The sequence below is a fragment of the Enhydra lutris genome, unplaced genomic scaffold (genome assembly GCF_002288905.1).
Source record: "Enhydra lutris kenyoni isolate GAN:26980312 unplaced genomic scaffold, ASM228890v2 scaffoldscaffold5, whole genome shotgun sequence".
In the NCBI taxonomy this organism is placed as follows: domain Eukaryota; kingdom Metazoa; phylum Chordata; class Mammalia; order Carnivora; family Mustelidae; genus Enhydra; species Enhydra lutris.
The window spans coordinates 35,670,192-35,687,627 of NW_019154089.1; the positions used below are offsets into that span (position 1 = coordinate 35,670,192).

At 47.5% G+C, this 17,436-nt stretch overlaps 1 protein-coding gene across 1 annotated transcript in view; it reads left to right on the forward strand.

The window, feature by feature from the left end:
* Positions 1-7,752: 7,752 nt before the first annotated feature.
* Positions 7,753-17,436, forward strand: part of LOC111141105 (FAT atypical cadherin 2) — a 58,052-nt gene continuing 48,368 nt past the window's right edge. Inside the window, exons 1-2 of the mRNA XM_022493437.1 lie at positions 7,753-11,037; positions 12,852-13,166. Of these exons, the coding sequence (XP_022349145.1) occupies positions 7,779-11,037; positions 12,852-13,166 (3,574 nt within the window). The 5' untranslated portion in view covers positions 7,753-7,778. The remainder of the gene's footprint in view (positions 11,038-12,851; positions 13,167-17,436) is intronic.

Genomic DNA, 17,436 nt, shown 5'->3' on the forward strand with positions numbered 1-17,436 from the left:
CAATAATTAACTTGCACTGAGTATATTCCAGTGCTGGCTGTTTGTCATGCATTGACTCATTCAGCCTTCTCAGCAACTTCATGAGATTGGTACTTAGACCATATCCCTGGGACCAGAGAGGTGACATAACTGCCCAAGGTCACATAGCTGGTGAATGGGAGAGCTGGGATCGGAAACCAGGTCTATCTGACTTCAGAGCCCACTTTCTTGACTATCTATTCTACCCAGTGCTGCACCCCTTCCCTCAAAGCCAAGTGACATAATGCATGCAAATTTTTTTTAACTTAAAGATTACGTTTAGATATGACGCATATTTTGTCATCAACAACAGTATCAGAATACTAATGACGAAGGGACCCCCCCAGTCCCAGGTCTCTTTCCCCCATGACCTAAGTAAGGACTTCCTTCGTCAGTCAGCTCTGCCTTCTAATTTCAGGCGTGGGCAGGCCTGACCTTTGACAGCTATCTTGAGGGCCTCTCAGTCCGCTGGTGGTTCGGGCTGCCATTTACCAAGCCATTACTGGTCCTAATAAGGTGTTCCTCTGCGTCTTTTCCTCCCTGCACATTCACCTATCGTATTATCTGTCTCCCCTGCAGCCCTGGGAAGTAGGTAGGAGTAGCTATTATTATCTTCAGTTTACAGACAGATAAAGTGAGGTTCAGAAGAGGTTCTGTGGCCTTTCCAAGGTCATACAACCCATCAAGGGCTCAAGCCACTGGTTCTTTCCCTGCTTATGTCCAGTTCTTTGACTGGTTTTGTTACAGGAGGACCCGGCAGGGGCTGCCTACAAACTAGCAAGTGACTCAAGGGGTTCATCCAAGTTTCTGAGAAGTAAATCAAGCCTCTCTTCCCACAGGCAATTCCAGTTGGCTTAATCCCATAGAGCTGTTGTTCCAGCACCGTCCACACCAGATTGGGAGTCTTGAATGGAAAAATCTCCTTTTTGATCTGATATAAGACCTCAGCATGTAATTCTCTTCTGGTCCTGCTGCTTCTCAAAAATCTTTAGTGGCTCCCTACTACTAAGAGGAAAAATAACTTCAGCAGCTAAAGACTTCATGACTAGCAGCTACCTAGAATGTCAATATTCTTTCACTGATGATTTTAATTCTGGTTCAAAGGCACCATCCGTCCTCTCCCTCCCCGTCTTTCAGCTATTGTCACAAGTAGAATATACTTAGGATTCTTTCTTGAGAGGGAGCAGAAGCCAGCCCTAACACTGATGCTTGAGGCAGACACCATGGAGGGAAGGGGAGTGGATCAGAAAATACTTACTAAGGGCACCCAAATCCACAGTAAGTTTACATTTTGATTTCGGGGGGAGTGTGGACATTCTCTAATCCAGAAAAAATGAATCCAGGGCCTCTTTTTCTCATGAAAGGCTCTCCAAACTTTAAATATTATCTCATCTCATTGTTTCTTCCTACAGCTTAGGAAATCCAGAGCACCCAGGTTCAGGAAGTCTGGCTGTGTGTTTTCAGTTAAGCCACTACCTTTCTGGGTGGTCTTGGGTGTGCTGTGCAAATCTCAGTGTCCCTTATCTGTGAAGTGGGAGTAAAAGGGCAGATGTGCTTCCTAGGAGTATTAGGCGACTACTTATGAATATTTGGGACATGCTACGAAATGGGATGGTGTTGGGCCATGAGGGAGAATGTCCTCACTGGTCTGTGCCTGGGCACTTCTGGGAAGGACATGTGTGTGTGTGTGTGTGAGGGGGTGGGGGTGGGATTCACTTCCAGAAACAAAGCCTGACAGTTTGGAGAAATCTGGTAAAAGCTTCTTTAGTGGGAGTTTGATTTGACTTTGAATTCCTCCGAGTACATCTGATTCCCCATGGAAGGAACAGAATTAGTCACAGACTTCTAGAACTAAGGACTAAAGTCACTGCACATGGGCCATTACAAATATAGATCATAGTGCATTAGAATCCTAGTGTATCCAACTGTGTGTCTTAGGACTTTTTTATGACAGGACACAGGACACTGGAGTAGCAGAGCCCCAGCTTCTCAGATCTGGAGGGGCTCCTAGAGGCCATCTATCTAGTTATTCAAACCTGCGCTCCCCAGTGGGGGTGAGGGGCAAGACTGTGGGCAGGGCCCTAGCCCTCAAAACCCCTGCTCCTAATAGCGTAGATCAGCTTTAATCTATTTACAATTTCATTAGGAAAAAAGAGATTCTGCCCCTGAAAGAAATAGAGGGGTTTGAAATCACAGATCCATTCCAGCCCCTTCACCCAACAGATAGCACATCATTTACAGAGGAGGAAAGAGGTTCACAGGGCTTAGGTGACTGACTTGACCAAGGCCACCAGGGAACAAATGACTTTTGACTCAGGTCTCCCAAGAAGCAGGGTAGCTTGTCACAAGGACCATTGTGCAAGCATCAGTGAGTGTGCAAGCCTGATTCACAGCCAGAGGAAATCCATTCCTCGCTTTAGGGGCTCTTTTAGGGGTTAGTAGAGACCACAGGCCTGCACAGGCCAAAGAATCATACCTGAATGAGTTGGAAAGGACTTTAGAGCTCTTCTCATCTCTCCCAAGGGCAAGAATCCCCCTAGAGTAGCACCATCCTTCACAGGTGGCTACCCAGACTCTGCCCGCGCTCCTCAGTGAAGAGGAGCTCTGTATTCTGAGACGACTCATTCCAGAATGGCACTGGAGGTCACTAACCAAGAGAACGAGGAAGGAGCTCAGAGCATTGCTCCTCCCACTTGTGCTTAGACTTTTTATCAACGACTTGGATAAAGACACGGATGTCACAACCACCAAGTTTCTGAATGCTGGAATCCAGATTCTTTTTTTTTTTTTTTTTTTTTTTAGGATTTCATTTATTTATTTAACACAGAGAGAGAGAGAGAGATCACAAGCAGGCAGAGAGGCAGGCAAGCAGTCTCCCTGCTGAGCAGAGAGCCCAATGCGGGCCTCGATCCCAGGACCCCGAGATCATGACCTGAGCCAAAGGCAGAAGCTTAACCCACGGAGCCACCCAGGCACTCTGGAATCGAGATTCTGAGAAGTTGGAGCAGTGAGTTGAAGCACAGGGTGAAATGCATCATAGTCTCATTAAAGTCCTACAGCCCTGAGTTGGAGGAAATCAGCTCATGAAGGACAGATTGGGGATGGTGTAATAATACATCTGAGAGTTTTCATTACCTACAAACACAGCAGTCAGTAGTATGAGCTGGCTGCTAAAAGAAATAGTACTTGGTAACATTTGTTGAAAACTGTGTCACGTCTTATATTCAGCATTTATGTACATTAATTTCATTCTCAAAATAGTATTATTAAGGAGAGAAATGAAAATCAGACAGTAAGCCACTTGCTCAAGGTCATACAGCCAGAAACTGTGTGCTATGAACCACTTTCTGCTGTCTTCCCCATCTGGGAGACGGGTCTGGGGATTTCCAAGGAGGCAGATCTGATTCAGACGTATATTCTAAAAGGGTCCATTCATGAGCCCTCACCCTTGCATTTGCTCACACCTGTGCACCCACAAGCCCCATGGCTACCAACTTATTTGCTCATACCATATTGATTCTGTCAAGCAGGCACATACCATTAATGTATCCATGCAACTATTCAAAAATTCCCACCTAAGTATGTGTGTGCTCTCTTGCAAATGTGCACATTCACCCACATGCAGATTTTCCTCTGAGTCTGGGGAGCCAAGAACAGGAGGCCCCACCCCAGACAAGCGCCTGCTCGCAGCTTACCAGAACAGCCTGTGGCTGGGCCAGCAAGCTTAGACTCGACCAGAGACCAGAGGCTTCCTGTCCACTGAGGCACAGGCTGGGCTTTCTCCAGAGGGTTCAGTGGACCCCACCCACACCCCAACCTTAAGCAGGCTTTGATTCAGCCTTGGCTTTGCAAACTAATAATAACTAATATTTACTGAGTTGTTTTCTATGGGCCAGGAGCTGTGCTAAGTGCATTGACGGGCATGATTTTCTTTATTTAGTCTTTATAAAACCCTAGGAAAGCAGTATTCTTAATAGCCCCATCTTACAGATGAGAAAACAGAGGTTTGAGGAGGTTGACTTCCCCAAGGTTATGTAGTTGGCAAGCAACGGAGCTGGGACTTAACCCCAAAAGGTCAGATTCACAAAGATCCACAGTTTCTCTTTCTGGCAATGTGGTCTGGAGGAAAGAACCTGGCTCTGGTTCTTACCCTATGATTTTGGGCAAGTCCCTTTCTTTCCTTTTTCTTTTTCTTTTTTTTAAAGATTTTATTTTATTTATTTATTTGTCAGAGAGAGATTGAGAGCAAGTACAAGCAGGGGGAGCAGCAGGCAGAGGGAGAGGGAGAAGCTGACTCTCTGCTGATCAAGGAGCTGGATGTGGGACTCGACCCCAGGACTCTGGAATCATGACGCTTAACTGACTGAGCCACCCAGGCATCCTGGGCATGTCCTTTTCTTTTGGGGGAACTTCATATTCCAGCTTCAGAAAGGAAAGGATAATCACTAATGGTTCTTTCCATTTTCATTCTGTCATTTGCTTTTCCTAAGTCCAGATCCTTCCTGTTTTCACATATTGAGTAGGGTTATATATCTGGCACTGGGATTTCATGCATGAAGAAGATACACTTGTATCTTCTCTTGTCTTCATGGAGCCCAGTGTCCAGTGCAGGAGACAGTCACTAAACAAATTAGCAAGAACATACTGAGTGGTGCTAAGTGCCATGGAGAAAATGGGGTGGTATAATAAAGAAGGGTTCTAGTAAGGAGGCTATATCAAAATGGCTGTTAGGATGTGACATTTGAGAGCTGAGCCAGGAAGAAGGATAACAAGAAGGAGCCAGCCATGTGAGAATCTTAAGTAAAGAGAAACAGCAAGTGCAAAGGCCCTGAGACAGACCCTAGTTTGGCATGTTTGTGGAGGAGAAAGCCCATGTGGCTGCAGCTTGATGAACAATGGGGAGAGTGCTGGGAGGTATCATTAGAAAAGCAGACATGCATGTGGACCCACATGGCCTTGTAGGTCATATTAAGGAGTTTAGATTTTAATCTGAATGCTCTGGGAAGCCACTGGAGAATTTTAAGAAGGGAAGTCATTTGAATTGATTTATGTTTTCACAAGATGTTTCTTTATTAAAAAAATGTTTTATTTATTCATCAGAGAGAGAGAGAGAGAGAGAGAGAGAAAGCAAGCACAAGTGGGGGAGGGATGCAGAGGGAGAAGCAGACTCTGTGCTGAGCAGGGAGTCAGGACACAGGGCTCTATCCCAGGACCCTGGGATCATGACCTTACTCAAAGGCAGATGCTTAACTGACTGAGCCATCCAGGTGCCCCTCACAAGACATTTCAAAATAATAGTCCTAGGCTTTGGGCTGGGAGGGAAGCCCAGGGAACCCAACATGCCTCTGCACCTTGAAAACCTGTTCACTTGTCCAGGCATGGTGCCAGGAAACAAATGTCCAGACACAGGCCCTTCCTCAGCAAACCACTCGCCTGGTCTGTGGGTCTTAAAGCTTGAACACAGCCCTACTCACCAAACCCTCATCCACGGTTGCATTCTCTTTGCATCTTATCCCCTTCCAGGGAGACCCTGTCCCTGCTGCCTTCCCTAAGCTCATCTTGGCAAGGCGCCTGTGCAGCGGCTGAGTGGTGTGTCTTGTTGGGGCCTGCCCTATGAGGGTGCTGACCTGGTGAGCAGGAAGCTTTCTGCAAAGCAGGGCAGGGCGAGCAGGGAGGCTGTGTGTGCCCTAGGCTTGCTGGGCTGCAGAGTGAGCAAACCTGGGACTGGGGTAAGAACTCATTTTTCCTTGGGGCTTCAACTTCCAATGCAACGCCACCCTGGGGCGTTGGGGTCCACATGACTCAGAGGTCTATGCCCTCTTGCAGGAGACTGTGTTGGGGATGGGGTGAGTGGAATGGAGGGAATATGGCTTTTGCCTGGGGCCAACTCCATTGTGAGCTGCAGTGGTAAGTGATGGGGAAGAGTGGAGTGCAGGAAGGATGAGGAATAGACACCCCAAGTATAGAATCTGCCTCCATTCCTGCCCTCTCTTCTCTGAGGTGCTGGGCCTGGGGTGCCACCAATAGGATTTCAAGAGACAGATAGTGTTAGGGAGGCTGGAAGGACTGGGCACAAACTCTTTTCTGTCACAAACTTGCAGGTCCCAAGTTAGGCAGACTTTTCCACTTCTGCCTCCCAGGTTGGGATGCTCCCCGCGAGGTCTTAAAGAAGCTGCATTCAGCTCCCTCAGGACTCTGGAAAGACAAGGATGCAAGCCTCTCCTTTCCCCTCTTGCCCCGGGAGTTTAACTCTTCCTTGCCTTTGAAGAGTGAGGCAACTGGAAAAACAAGTCTTGCCTGTTTCATCCAGGAATGCTCTGCACATCTGGCTGACAGCCACGAAGCTCCTTGGAGTCAAGACTCACGGGCAAGCCAGGCACAAGCCTGGTGTATGCAGCCTCATACTTGGCTTCTGGAAGGTCGAATCTGGCAACCAAATTTTGCCCTCCCTTACTCCCCTTCTATCTTCTCCCTTTCCTTAATCCTGAGGTTGGACTTTTAACCCAGTCTGGACTTTAACCCAGGCTGGAGTTCATGGATGAGCCATGTGGGAAATGGCACAGGAGAGAATGGGAGCCACAGCAGGTCTTAGGGGGAGAAGTACTCATTCATGGCTACTTCAACAACCCCCAGGGACTAGTTCTTTCCTGGCCACCCACTATGTGAAATGGGGCAAGACTCAGTCCCCACTCTGGGGCTCTATTTCCCCATCTATGCATGAGTCAGGTGAGCACTCCATGTCTCAAAGTTCCATTGTAGCTCTGACATTCCAGGAGATTTGAAGTTACAGGATGAGTCAGAATCAGGCCCTATCCAAAGGGACTAGTGGTGGGACAGGGGCAGATAGACCTGGGATAGGGGAAGCAGCCCTGACTTGTGATGCAAGGAGCCCCAAGTCTAATTCTTGCTTTGCCTCTATCTAGCTGTTCAGGCCCTGGATGGGTCCCTTCCCTTTATGAAACTGAGTTTCCTATTACTAAAAATAGCCAATATTAAGTTAAAACTTCTATGTCCCAGGCACCCTGCTGAGTCATTTCCCTTTATTTCATTCAATTTTCACAACAATCCAATGAGGTAGATAATATCCTTATCCCCATGCTAAAGAAGAGGAAATCAAGGCTCACAGAGGTTAAATAACCTGCCCAGAAAATCACCCAGCTAGTAAGTGGTGGAGCCGGGGCTGGCTGATGGTCAAGCAGCCTGATGCCAGGTCCATGATCTTGGTCACTTTGCTTTTCTGTAGCCCCTGCAGGTGCTGACGCACCTCAGTTTGCGCGGACCTCAGCCTTGATGGGAGGGTCTTGTAGGAAGTACCTAGAGCCAGATTGCCAAGCTTAGGTCCCTGGAGGAAACTATTCCACCATCGCTGGGGAGCCCTTGAAGGTTTTTTGGGAAAAGGAGTCAAGTGGTCAGGGTTGTATCTGCCAGGGACCCCTGAGAAAGCACTTAAACTCATCAGATAGTCTTCAAATACAGGGTTTCTCAACCTCAGCACTACTGACATTTTTTTGTTGTTGGGGGGCCATCCTATGCGATGTAGGATGTTTAGCAGCACCCCAACCTCTATCCACTAGATGTCAGTAGCTCCCCCTCCCCCACAAGCTGGGAGAATGGAAAACATCTTCATACATGGCCAGGTGTACCCTGAGGGGCAAAATCACCCCAGCTAAGAACCACAGCAGTAGGAGCCGTTTCTTTCCTAACTTACACCCTTTCCTTTTTTTTTTTTTTAAACCTAGGGCTTCAGGAGTTTTTCCATCATGATTATTGCCTTCTTGGGCTTTGTCATTTTCTTGCTCCATTGTACAACCTGTGAGAAGCCCCGAGAAGGGCTTGTCTCCTCCTCCACCTGGCGCTTCACACACACTCTCTATAATGCAACCATCTACGAAAACTCTGCCCCCAAGACCTACGTGGAAAGCTCTGTGAAAATGGGCATTTACCTGGCCGAGCCCCAGTGGGTAGTGAGATACCGGATTATCTCTGGGGATGTGGCCAATGTGTTTAAAACAGAGGAATATGTGGTGGGCAACTTCTGCTTTCTGAGAATAAGGACAAAGAGCAGCAACACGGCCCTCCTGAACAGGGAGGTGCGAGACAGCTACACCCTCATCATCCAGGCCACAGAGAAGACCTTGGAGTTAGAAGCTTTGACCCGTGTGGTGGTCCACATCCTGGACCAGAATGACCTGAAGCCCCTCTTCTCCCCACCCTCATACCGAGTCACCATCTCTGAGGACATGTCCCTCAAGAGCCCCATCTGTAAGGTGACTGCCACAGATGCTGATCTGGGCCAGAATGCCCAGTTCTATTATGCCTTTAACACGAGGTCAGAGATGTTTGCCATCCATCCCACCAGTGGTGTGGTCACCTTGGCTGGGAAGCTCAATGTCACCTGGAGAGGGAGGTATGAGCTCCAGGTGCTGGCTGTGGACCGCATGAGGAAAATCTCAGAGGGCAATGGCTTTGGTAATCTGGCTGCACTCGTCATCCACGTGGAGCCTGCCCTCAGGAAGCCCCCAGCCATCATCTCAGTGGTGGTGGCTCCGCCAGACAGCAGAGAGGATACCACCTATGCCACTGTGATGGTAGACGCAAACAGCTCAGGTGCTGAAGTGGACTCCCTGGAAATTGTTGGTGGTGACTCTGGAAAGTACTTCAAAGCCATCAAGTCTTACACCTGCAGTAATGAGTTCAGTTTGGTGTCGGTCAAAGACATCAACTGGCTGGAGCACCTTCATGGATTCAACCTCAGCCTACAGGCCAGGAGTGGGAGCAGAACTTCTTTTTATTCCCAGATCAGGGGCTTTCACCTACCACCTTCCAAACTGGCTTCCCTTAAGTTTGAGAAGGCTGTTTACAGAGTGCAGCTTAGTGAGGTCTCCCCTCCTGGGAGCCGCGTGGTGATGGTGAAGGTAACACGAGCTTTCCCTAACCTGCAGTATGTTCTAAAGCCATCCGCAGAGAATGTGGGGTTTAGACTTAATGCTCGCACTGGACTCATCACCACCACAAAGCTCTTGGACTTCCGTGACCGAGCCCAATACCAGCTGCACATCAGAACCTCACCAGGCCTGGCCTCCACCACTGTGGTCATCGATATTGTGGACTGTAACAACCATGCCCCCATCTTCAACAGGTCCTCCTATGATGGTACCTTTGATGAGAACATCCCACCAGGCACCAGCATTTTGATGGTTAGTGCCACAGACAAGGATCATGGAGAGAATGGATATGTCACCTATTCCATCACTCGTCCAAAAGCTGTGCCCTTTTCTATCGACCCTTACCTGGGGATCATCTCCACCTCCAAACCCATGGACTATGAGCTCATGAAAAGAATTTATACCTTCCGGGTACGGGCATCAGACTGGGGATCCCCATTTCGCCAAGAAAAGGAAGTGTCTATATCTCTTAGGCTCAAGAACTTGAACGACAACAAGCCTATGTTTGAGCAAGTCAACTGCACTGGGTCTATCCGTGAAGACTGGCCAGTAGGAAAATCTGTAATGACCGTGTCAGCCATAGATGTGGATGAGCTTCAGAACCTAAAATATGAGTTTGTGTCAGGCAATGAACTACAGTATTTTGATCTAAATCATTTCTCTGGAGTGATATCGCTCAGACGCTCTTTTATGAATCATACAACAGGTCAACCCATCAACTATTTCCTGAAAATTACAGCCTCAGACGGGAAACACTATGCCTCGCCCACCACTTTGAATGTTACTGTAGTAAAAGACCCTCGTTTCGAAGTCCCTATAACGTGTGATAACACAGGAGTACTGACACATTTCACAAAGACCATCCTCCATTCTGTTGGGTTTCAGAACCAGGACTCCAATGATGAGGACTTCATTTCCTTAAGTGCATATCAGATCAATCACCATACCCCCCAGTTTGAGGACCATTTCCCACAGTCCATTGACATCCTTGAGCGGGTTCCTGTCAGTACCTCCCTGGCCCGCCTGGCAGCCATTGACCCTGACAGTGGCTATAATGGCAAACTGGTCTATGTGATTGCAGATGGCAATGATGAGGGCTGCTTTGACATGGAGCTGGAGACAGGGATGCTCACTGTAGCTGCCCCTCTGGACTATGAAGCCACCAGTTTCTACATCCTCAATGTAACAGTGTATGACCTGGGCACTCCCCAGAAGTCGTCCTGGAAGCTGCTGACGGTGAATGTGAAAGACTGGAATGACAATGCTCCCAGATTTCCTCCTGGTGGGTACCAGATAACCATCTCAGAGGACACAGAAGTTGGAACCACAATTGCAGAGTTGAAAGCAAAAGATGCTGACTCGGATGACAATGGGAGGGTTCGCTACACCCTGCTAAGCCCCACAGAGAAGTTCGCCCTTCATCCCCTCACCGGGGAACTAGCTGTCACAGGACACCTAGACCGGGAATCAGAGCCACAATATATACTCAAGGTGGAGGCCAGGGATCAGCCCAGGAAGGGCCACCAGCTCTTCTCTGTCACTGACCTGATAATCACATTGGAAGATGCCAATGACAACTCTCCTCAATGCATCACAGAACTCAGCAGTCTGAAAGTCCCAGAGGATATGCCTCCAGGAACTATTCTAACATTTCTGGATGCCTCTGATCCTGATGTGGGTCCTTCGGGAGAAGTGCGTTACGTCCTGCTGGATGATGCCCATGGGACCTTCCATGTGGACCTGATGACTGGCGCACTCAGTCTGGAGAGAGAGCTGGATTTTGAGAGGCGGGCTGAATACAATCTGAGTTTGTGGGCCAGTGACAGTGGGAGGCCCCTGGCCCGCAGGACCCTCTGCCACATGGAAGTGATAGTCCTGGATGTGAATGAGAATCTCCACCCTCCTCGCTTTTCCTCCTTTGTGCACCAGGGCCAAGTGCAGGAAAATAGCCCCTCGGGCACCCAGGTGATGGTAGTGACTGCCCACGATGAGGACAGTGGCTTGGATGGGGAGCTCCAGTACTTCCTGAGGGCTGGCACCAGTCTTGCAGCCTTTAGCATCAATCAAGACACAGGTACCGAAAGTGGGGTGGATGGGAATGCCAGGTGCTGGGAGACAATGGCCTAAAGAGAACAGGGGCTGTCCTGAAAGAAGACAGGCTGCAGGCTAGAAAGAAAGGCAATAAATAGGGACTCCCCTTTTTGTCCCTTTTATTTTATTTTAAATTTATCTTTATCATATTGGAGATGTTTGTGTGTGTGTGTATGTGTGTGTATCCGTTGAAGTCAAATCACCCATCTCATTGGCATCTGTGTATACATTTATATACATACATATATTACACAGTACATATTATATATTATATATAACTATTATATATAACATATTATACATATATGCCTATAGAGGTAATGCATCATGGTTATAAATTTTTATATATAATTTTAAAATGAATGTATTTTTTTGTGTCCCCAGATTTAATCTTTATTAACAATTTGGTCTATAATCTTATAAATTTATCATCACTGCTTATTTTATTGTATGAGAAAAGAATACAAAAGACACTAAGTCTGCAATACTTTTTCTCTCCATAACATTACACCAGAATATCTCCTATCTCAATGCATATATTTCCCTTTCTTTTTTAATAGCTACATTTTATTATATCATATAGATGTCATATCTTTGATCGTATACTTTTGCTCATATGCATGAATCTCTATAGGAAAATCTCTTAAAAATGCAGTTGCTGGGTCAATGCATGATGCATATATTCAGTGTTAATAGATAATTCCAAATTGCCCTCCAAAAAGGTGGCATCAACTTAGTTATTCCTTTTAAGCTTCATAGAAAATAAGTACAATTCAACAAATACTGGCAAGCACACACTGCTTTTGAGGTTCTGGACTTTAGGCACTTTAGGGGAGATCCCAGGTGAATGAAGGTAGGTCATTGGCGAGGCCAATGGCCTCGGAGCTTACAATCTGATGGGCAGTTTATTTCCAGGGTGAAGGGTAGGGTGATGTGGTAGAAAGAGCATTAGACTGAGATTCAATGACAGAGCCAGCTCTTCTGCCCACTTGCTACATGATCTTGATCAAATCATATTCTTTGTCTGGGCCTCAACTCCCCACCTGAAAAGGCATGGGGTTCCTTCAGTTCGAACATGCTATGGCTGTGGACCTGGGCCCTGTCCTCTCACAAGTCCTTCCAGCTGAGTGTGACCCATGAGAACTTAGGGTGTAAGCCTCTTTTGCTTACTATTGGACCATGGACCTCTAGAACAGTGCTGGCCTGTAAGGAAGCAATTCATGGAGTGAGTGAACTAATGAAGATTCTGAAATCATTAAGATGCTGGAAAGGGGGACAGCAGTTTATTCATCAAATCTATAACTCTCAAATTGGCACCTATAATACCTGACACTTGAAGGAACTGGTTTAAGGACAATTGCCATGGGCCTATTTTAGCAAAGAAAGGCTCTGAGAGCCTCTGCAAAAGGATATGAATTCCCCTGTTTGACTCTGCAGCTCCTACGTGACCTTGGCAGCAGTCCCCCTTTCTTGTGGAATTCCTATTTCCATAGTACCATTTGGGGACTATTAAGTAAGGTGATTTCTTTTTCTTTTTTTTTTTTTTTAAGATTTTATTTATTTGACAGACAGAGATCACAAGTAGGCAGAGAGGCAGGAAGAGAGAGAGGAGGAAGCAGGCTCCCTGCTGAGCAGAGAGCCTGATGTGGGGCTCGATCCCAGGACCCTAGGAACATGACCTGAGCCTAAGGCAGAGGTTTTAACCCACTGAGCTACCCAGGCACCCCTAAGTAAGGTGATTTCTGAAGCTACTGTGGGATCTAAAATATTTTGGGTTTGGTGATCAACTGTCCCTAGGTATTATTCAGACTCTGGCACCCCTGGACCGAGAATTTGTGTCCTGCTACTGGCTGACGGTACTGGCAGTGGATAGGGGTTCCATACCTCTCTCTTCTGTAACTGAAGTCTACATTGAGGTTACGGATGTCAACGACAACCCACCCCAGATGTCCAGGCCCGTGTTCTACCCTTCTGTCCAGGAGGATGCACCCTTGCATACTTCTGTGCTTCAGCTGGATGCCCAGGACCCGGACTCCAGCTCCAAAGGAAAGCTGACCTTTAACATCACCAGTGGGAACAACATGGGATTCTTTGCAATTCACCCTTTCACAGGTAAGGACCTCAGAAATCTGGGTGAATCGTGATCTCTACCACAGTGCTTTTCAAAGTTTGGTCCTAGACCAGCAACATCACCATTGAACTTGTTAGAAACTCATATTCTGAGGCCCCACATTATACCTACTGACTCAGAACACAGGGCGGGGCCCAGAAATCCGTACTTTATTTAACAAAATATCTAGGGGATTCTTATGTGTACTAAGTTTGAGAATCACTGCTCTACTAAGTCTGTGTCTCTGGGAAAATAAGAATATGTTGGATTTCTTTCCTTGGGGCCTAGGGAAGCTAAAAAGCTTGCCTCATGGTCAAGCTGGGATATTTCAGACCTGTGAGTGTTCCCAAACCCACCCCTTCCCTGAGTCATAGCCACAGATGGAATCTCTTAACCCTAGTTCTAAACTGATCTCCAGCCTGCCCACAAAGTGGTGGCAATGGAGGGCCACTTCAGCGGAGTCAACTGTCTCACAAACACCTATCCTTGGCTCAAGGCCACTGGGACAAGGACAGTGGATGGTTTAGAGGAATCCACAGGTCGTGAGCTTGTAGCAGTGAGCCAGTCAGAGCTCACAGAGGTGTTTTATTTGGCCTGTGCAAGTTTTAAGCAATGACTTTTCAAGTTGTTGCCAACACTTAAAAATTAGAAAATTCCATAAAACATGCCAGATTTCTGGTTGTTCATAAAAACAGTGTGGCGATCTGGCCACACTGACCCCATATTTGCACAGGGCTGCAACTGGCTGGAGCCAACAGCAGCTTCCAGTGCAGATCAGGTGCATGTCCTCCCATCTCCACAGTTGCCTCACTCCCTGTTGTACTATTCCCAGCCTGCTCCCCGAATCTATGCTATCTGCCTGGCTCCTGTTGGTGTTGGAATTTGGGAGCTAGCTCTCACTACTGTGGATGTGTCTTCAAGGCCACATCTTTCTCCTAGAGGATGAACAACAATCCTATAACAGAGGAAGCTGATGCTTTCTCCTCTGAACCCAAGATCCTATTCTCTGGCTGCAAAAATTCACTTTTTTATTTTTAAAGATTTATTTATTTATTTGAGAGAGAGAGTGAGCACGCACATGAGGGGCCAAGGAGGGGAGAGAGGGAAAGAGAGAGAGAATCTCAAGCAGACTCCCTGCTGAACACAGAGCTCAACTTTGGGTTCCATCCCATGACCCTGAGATCATGGCCTGAGCCAAAATCAAGAGTCGGATGCTCAACAGACAGGTGTCCCTCCAATAATTGACTCTTGGAAGGACAGAACCTTGGTGAGATTGGAGGAGGTGGAAAGGGAGAAAACTAGCCTCCCATCTTTCAGACAAAAGGAAACAAAGGGAAGCATGAGCCTGGAAGTACTGGGACAGACAGTGCTGGAGGACATGAGTGTCTTTGCACAGACATTAACTTTTGACCTCCGGGAATGGGTTAGTCCTTTTAGAAGGACCGTTTCACCCTGGAAAATAGGCTCAAGTTGGCTCTCTACCTGGGCCCATCCTGTCCCTCCCCTTTCAGAAGAAAGAAGAGGTCTCTCACCTAAGGCATTGGCTTCTCAACATCTTCCAAATCCCTACTCTGTTTACTGTCAACAGTTCCTTGACACAGGGTCTGGCAAAATGCCCTAGAGAGCAGAGATGTTCTTAGTCTTCCTGCAGTTGAGGAGAAGAAATTTTAACCAGCATGAACATTTAAAAATAAAATAATTAAGTCAACAATAGAACCCCCAGTCCACCCTTCTTACCACCATTATATTGTCCCACTTCCTTGCTTGGATACCTTGGATGGTTTCCCTACATTCCTAAGATAAAGTCAGATCCTAACATGTCTCACACACTTGGGTCTGACATGGCCCATGCTGACCTTTTGGGCTTTATCCTGCCTTTCTCACCCTGCCACGCTCTGGTTTCAGCCATGTGACCTATTTCAGTCCACATGGCCTTTGCTCATGTTGTACTTTCTTCCAGAAGTTTCTTCTCCTCTCCTTTTGTCTGGCTAACTTCTGCTCTTCTCTCAGATCCTAGCCCAGCTGTTCTTTCTTGAGAGGAGTTTTTCCTGACACTACAATACATCTCCTAGCACCATCCACCCCTTTCTTCTTTAAACACTTATCACATACAACATTATGTTCATTTGTGTGATTATTCCATTAATTATCCCTGTCCTCCACTAAGCTTCAAAGGCTTTCTAGAAAAAGAACCTTGACTGTTTTTGCCCTCTATAATATCTTCAGTGCCTGGCACACAGTAGGACCTCAACAAATAAGATGGAAATGAATGAATCTCTGCCAGCATCTACGATCTCTAGGGAAGTGAGAGATTCACACATTTGTTCTGCAAATGTTTAAAGGTGTCTGTCCTTATGAAGCATTTAAACTATGTGCTAGGTTGAGATGCGAAGATAAGGAAACACAGTTTCAGGCATTCCACCCATCATGAGCATGAAGATCTGGGTATAAAAAACTGAAGGAGCCAGTGCAAAGGAGCCCTGTTGTAAGATATGTGTAGACATGGTGCTGCAACTGCTCAGAGGAGAGAGGGAGATGCTCGGTGTGGTGCAGTAGCAATGGCTGCATGAAGCGGGGGTGGGCATGCTGAGTGGAAGGTGGGGGAGGACTGACAGGCAGCAGTCTGCGAGGACCCCTGGGCAGGGAGAGCCACTGAAGCAATAGCCAGTAGGGAGGATGAGCCAGTAAGTAGGTCACTTGTCTAAAGGCAGATCCCATTTCCCCACTTACTCACTATAAGATCTTGGGACAGTTACTCAGCTGCTCTTTGCCTGAGTTTTCCCACCAGTCAAGTGCAGAGGATAATGGCCCCCTCCCGACTGGTTGTGAAGATTAGATGAGTTAATTGAGAGAAGGAGAGAGAGAGAGAGAAAGAGCTTGGAAGAACAACACACAGGAACTCCATGAGTGTTGGCTGTTAGGATCCCGAGGGAAAGGGAGCTGGGCAAGTGGTTGGGGTAAGACCTAGAGGGTGGTGGGCCAGGTGAATGGTGTAGAAGGATCTGGAATCCATCAGAAGAGGAATTGACAGTGGTTGGAAAATCATCGGATGAGGAAAAGTCAAAGATGGGCCTGAGATGGGTGATGGGAAACATCTGTTTGGAGAGGAGAAATGATGAAGCCTACCTCATGCCAGGAAGGGCACTCAGTTGGCCCTCACACAGCCCCGTGGGTGGCTCTGCCATGTCCTCATTCTACATGGTGCTTCCTGGGAATCCAGACACTGACCTCAGAGAGGGGGATGAGGCTGACAACAGAGGCAATGACCCAGAAGCCACAGGCAGCAATTACAGGGACACTGGCTCTTAGAAGGTCAGGGGATGTCGTGGTGAGAGAAAGGAGAGAAAGAAGAAAAATCAGAGAGACAGAGAAAAAATGTGTGAGATTCAGAGAGGTAAACAGGGGAAGGGAGAGCAGCAGAGAGGGGTAAGGGAAAGAGAAGGAGGATGGTGAGGGAGAAACAGAGAGAGAGAGACAGAAAGGAAAGGGACAAGAGGGAATGGAGAGAGAGAAGGTGCAGGGAGGAAAGCCAGCACGGAGCCAGAGGGAAGGTTTACCAGCTGAGGCCCTCTCGTCCCTGCACTATTTCTGGGGGCCCCCTAGATCCTGGGTCCTTCCTTGTCAGGCACCTCATCTTGGGGATAAGCTGAGTGGGGTCACCTGGGACAACAGTCACACTGTCCCAGCGGAATGTGTCTTTCTTCCCTGACTGAAAGGGCTTCTGGCTGTGGGGCTTTCCAGAAACCTTCTCTGCTCCCCTGCCCCCATGTCTGCCCGCAGCAGGGAAGAAAGAGTCCCTCGGAGACTGCTCAGAGGAGAGAGGGAGTTTGGTTCTACCGGTGACTCGGTTCTATTGCAAAAGGCAAGAACACTCACCTAACAGAGGTCGATCCCATTTCTGGCACTGGAGGCTCCACCCCAACACCAAATCCCCTCCCCTCTCCTCACTGAGCCCACATCCCCACACTTCATTACTCCATCATTTAACTGCCTAAACAAGAGAAAAAAACTTACTGAAAATTTCAGATGACCCCCTGACCTCTATCTGCTCTGCTTTCTCTTAAGAGACCTTCCCTACCCAGTCCGGACCGCTCTGTCTGTGGGCTTGGATGCCCTTCTTGCATTACCTCCATCTTGACTTCCCTGATGCCTACAGAGAATCTTCTCTCTTTTGTGGCCTCAGGTGGCCTCAATTTATAGCCGTAGTGACTCAGAAAATTAAAACTAGACTTACAGATAACCAAATCCACCTTCTTTAATTTACAGGCAAGC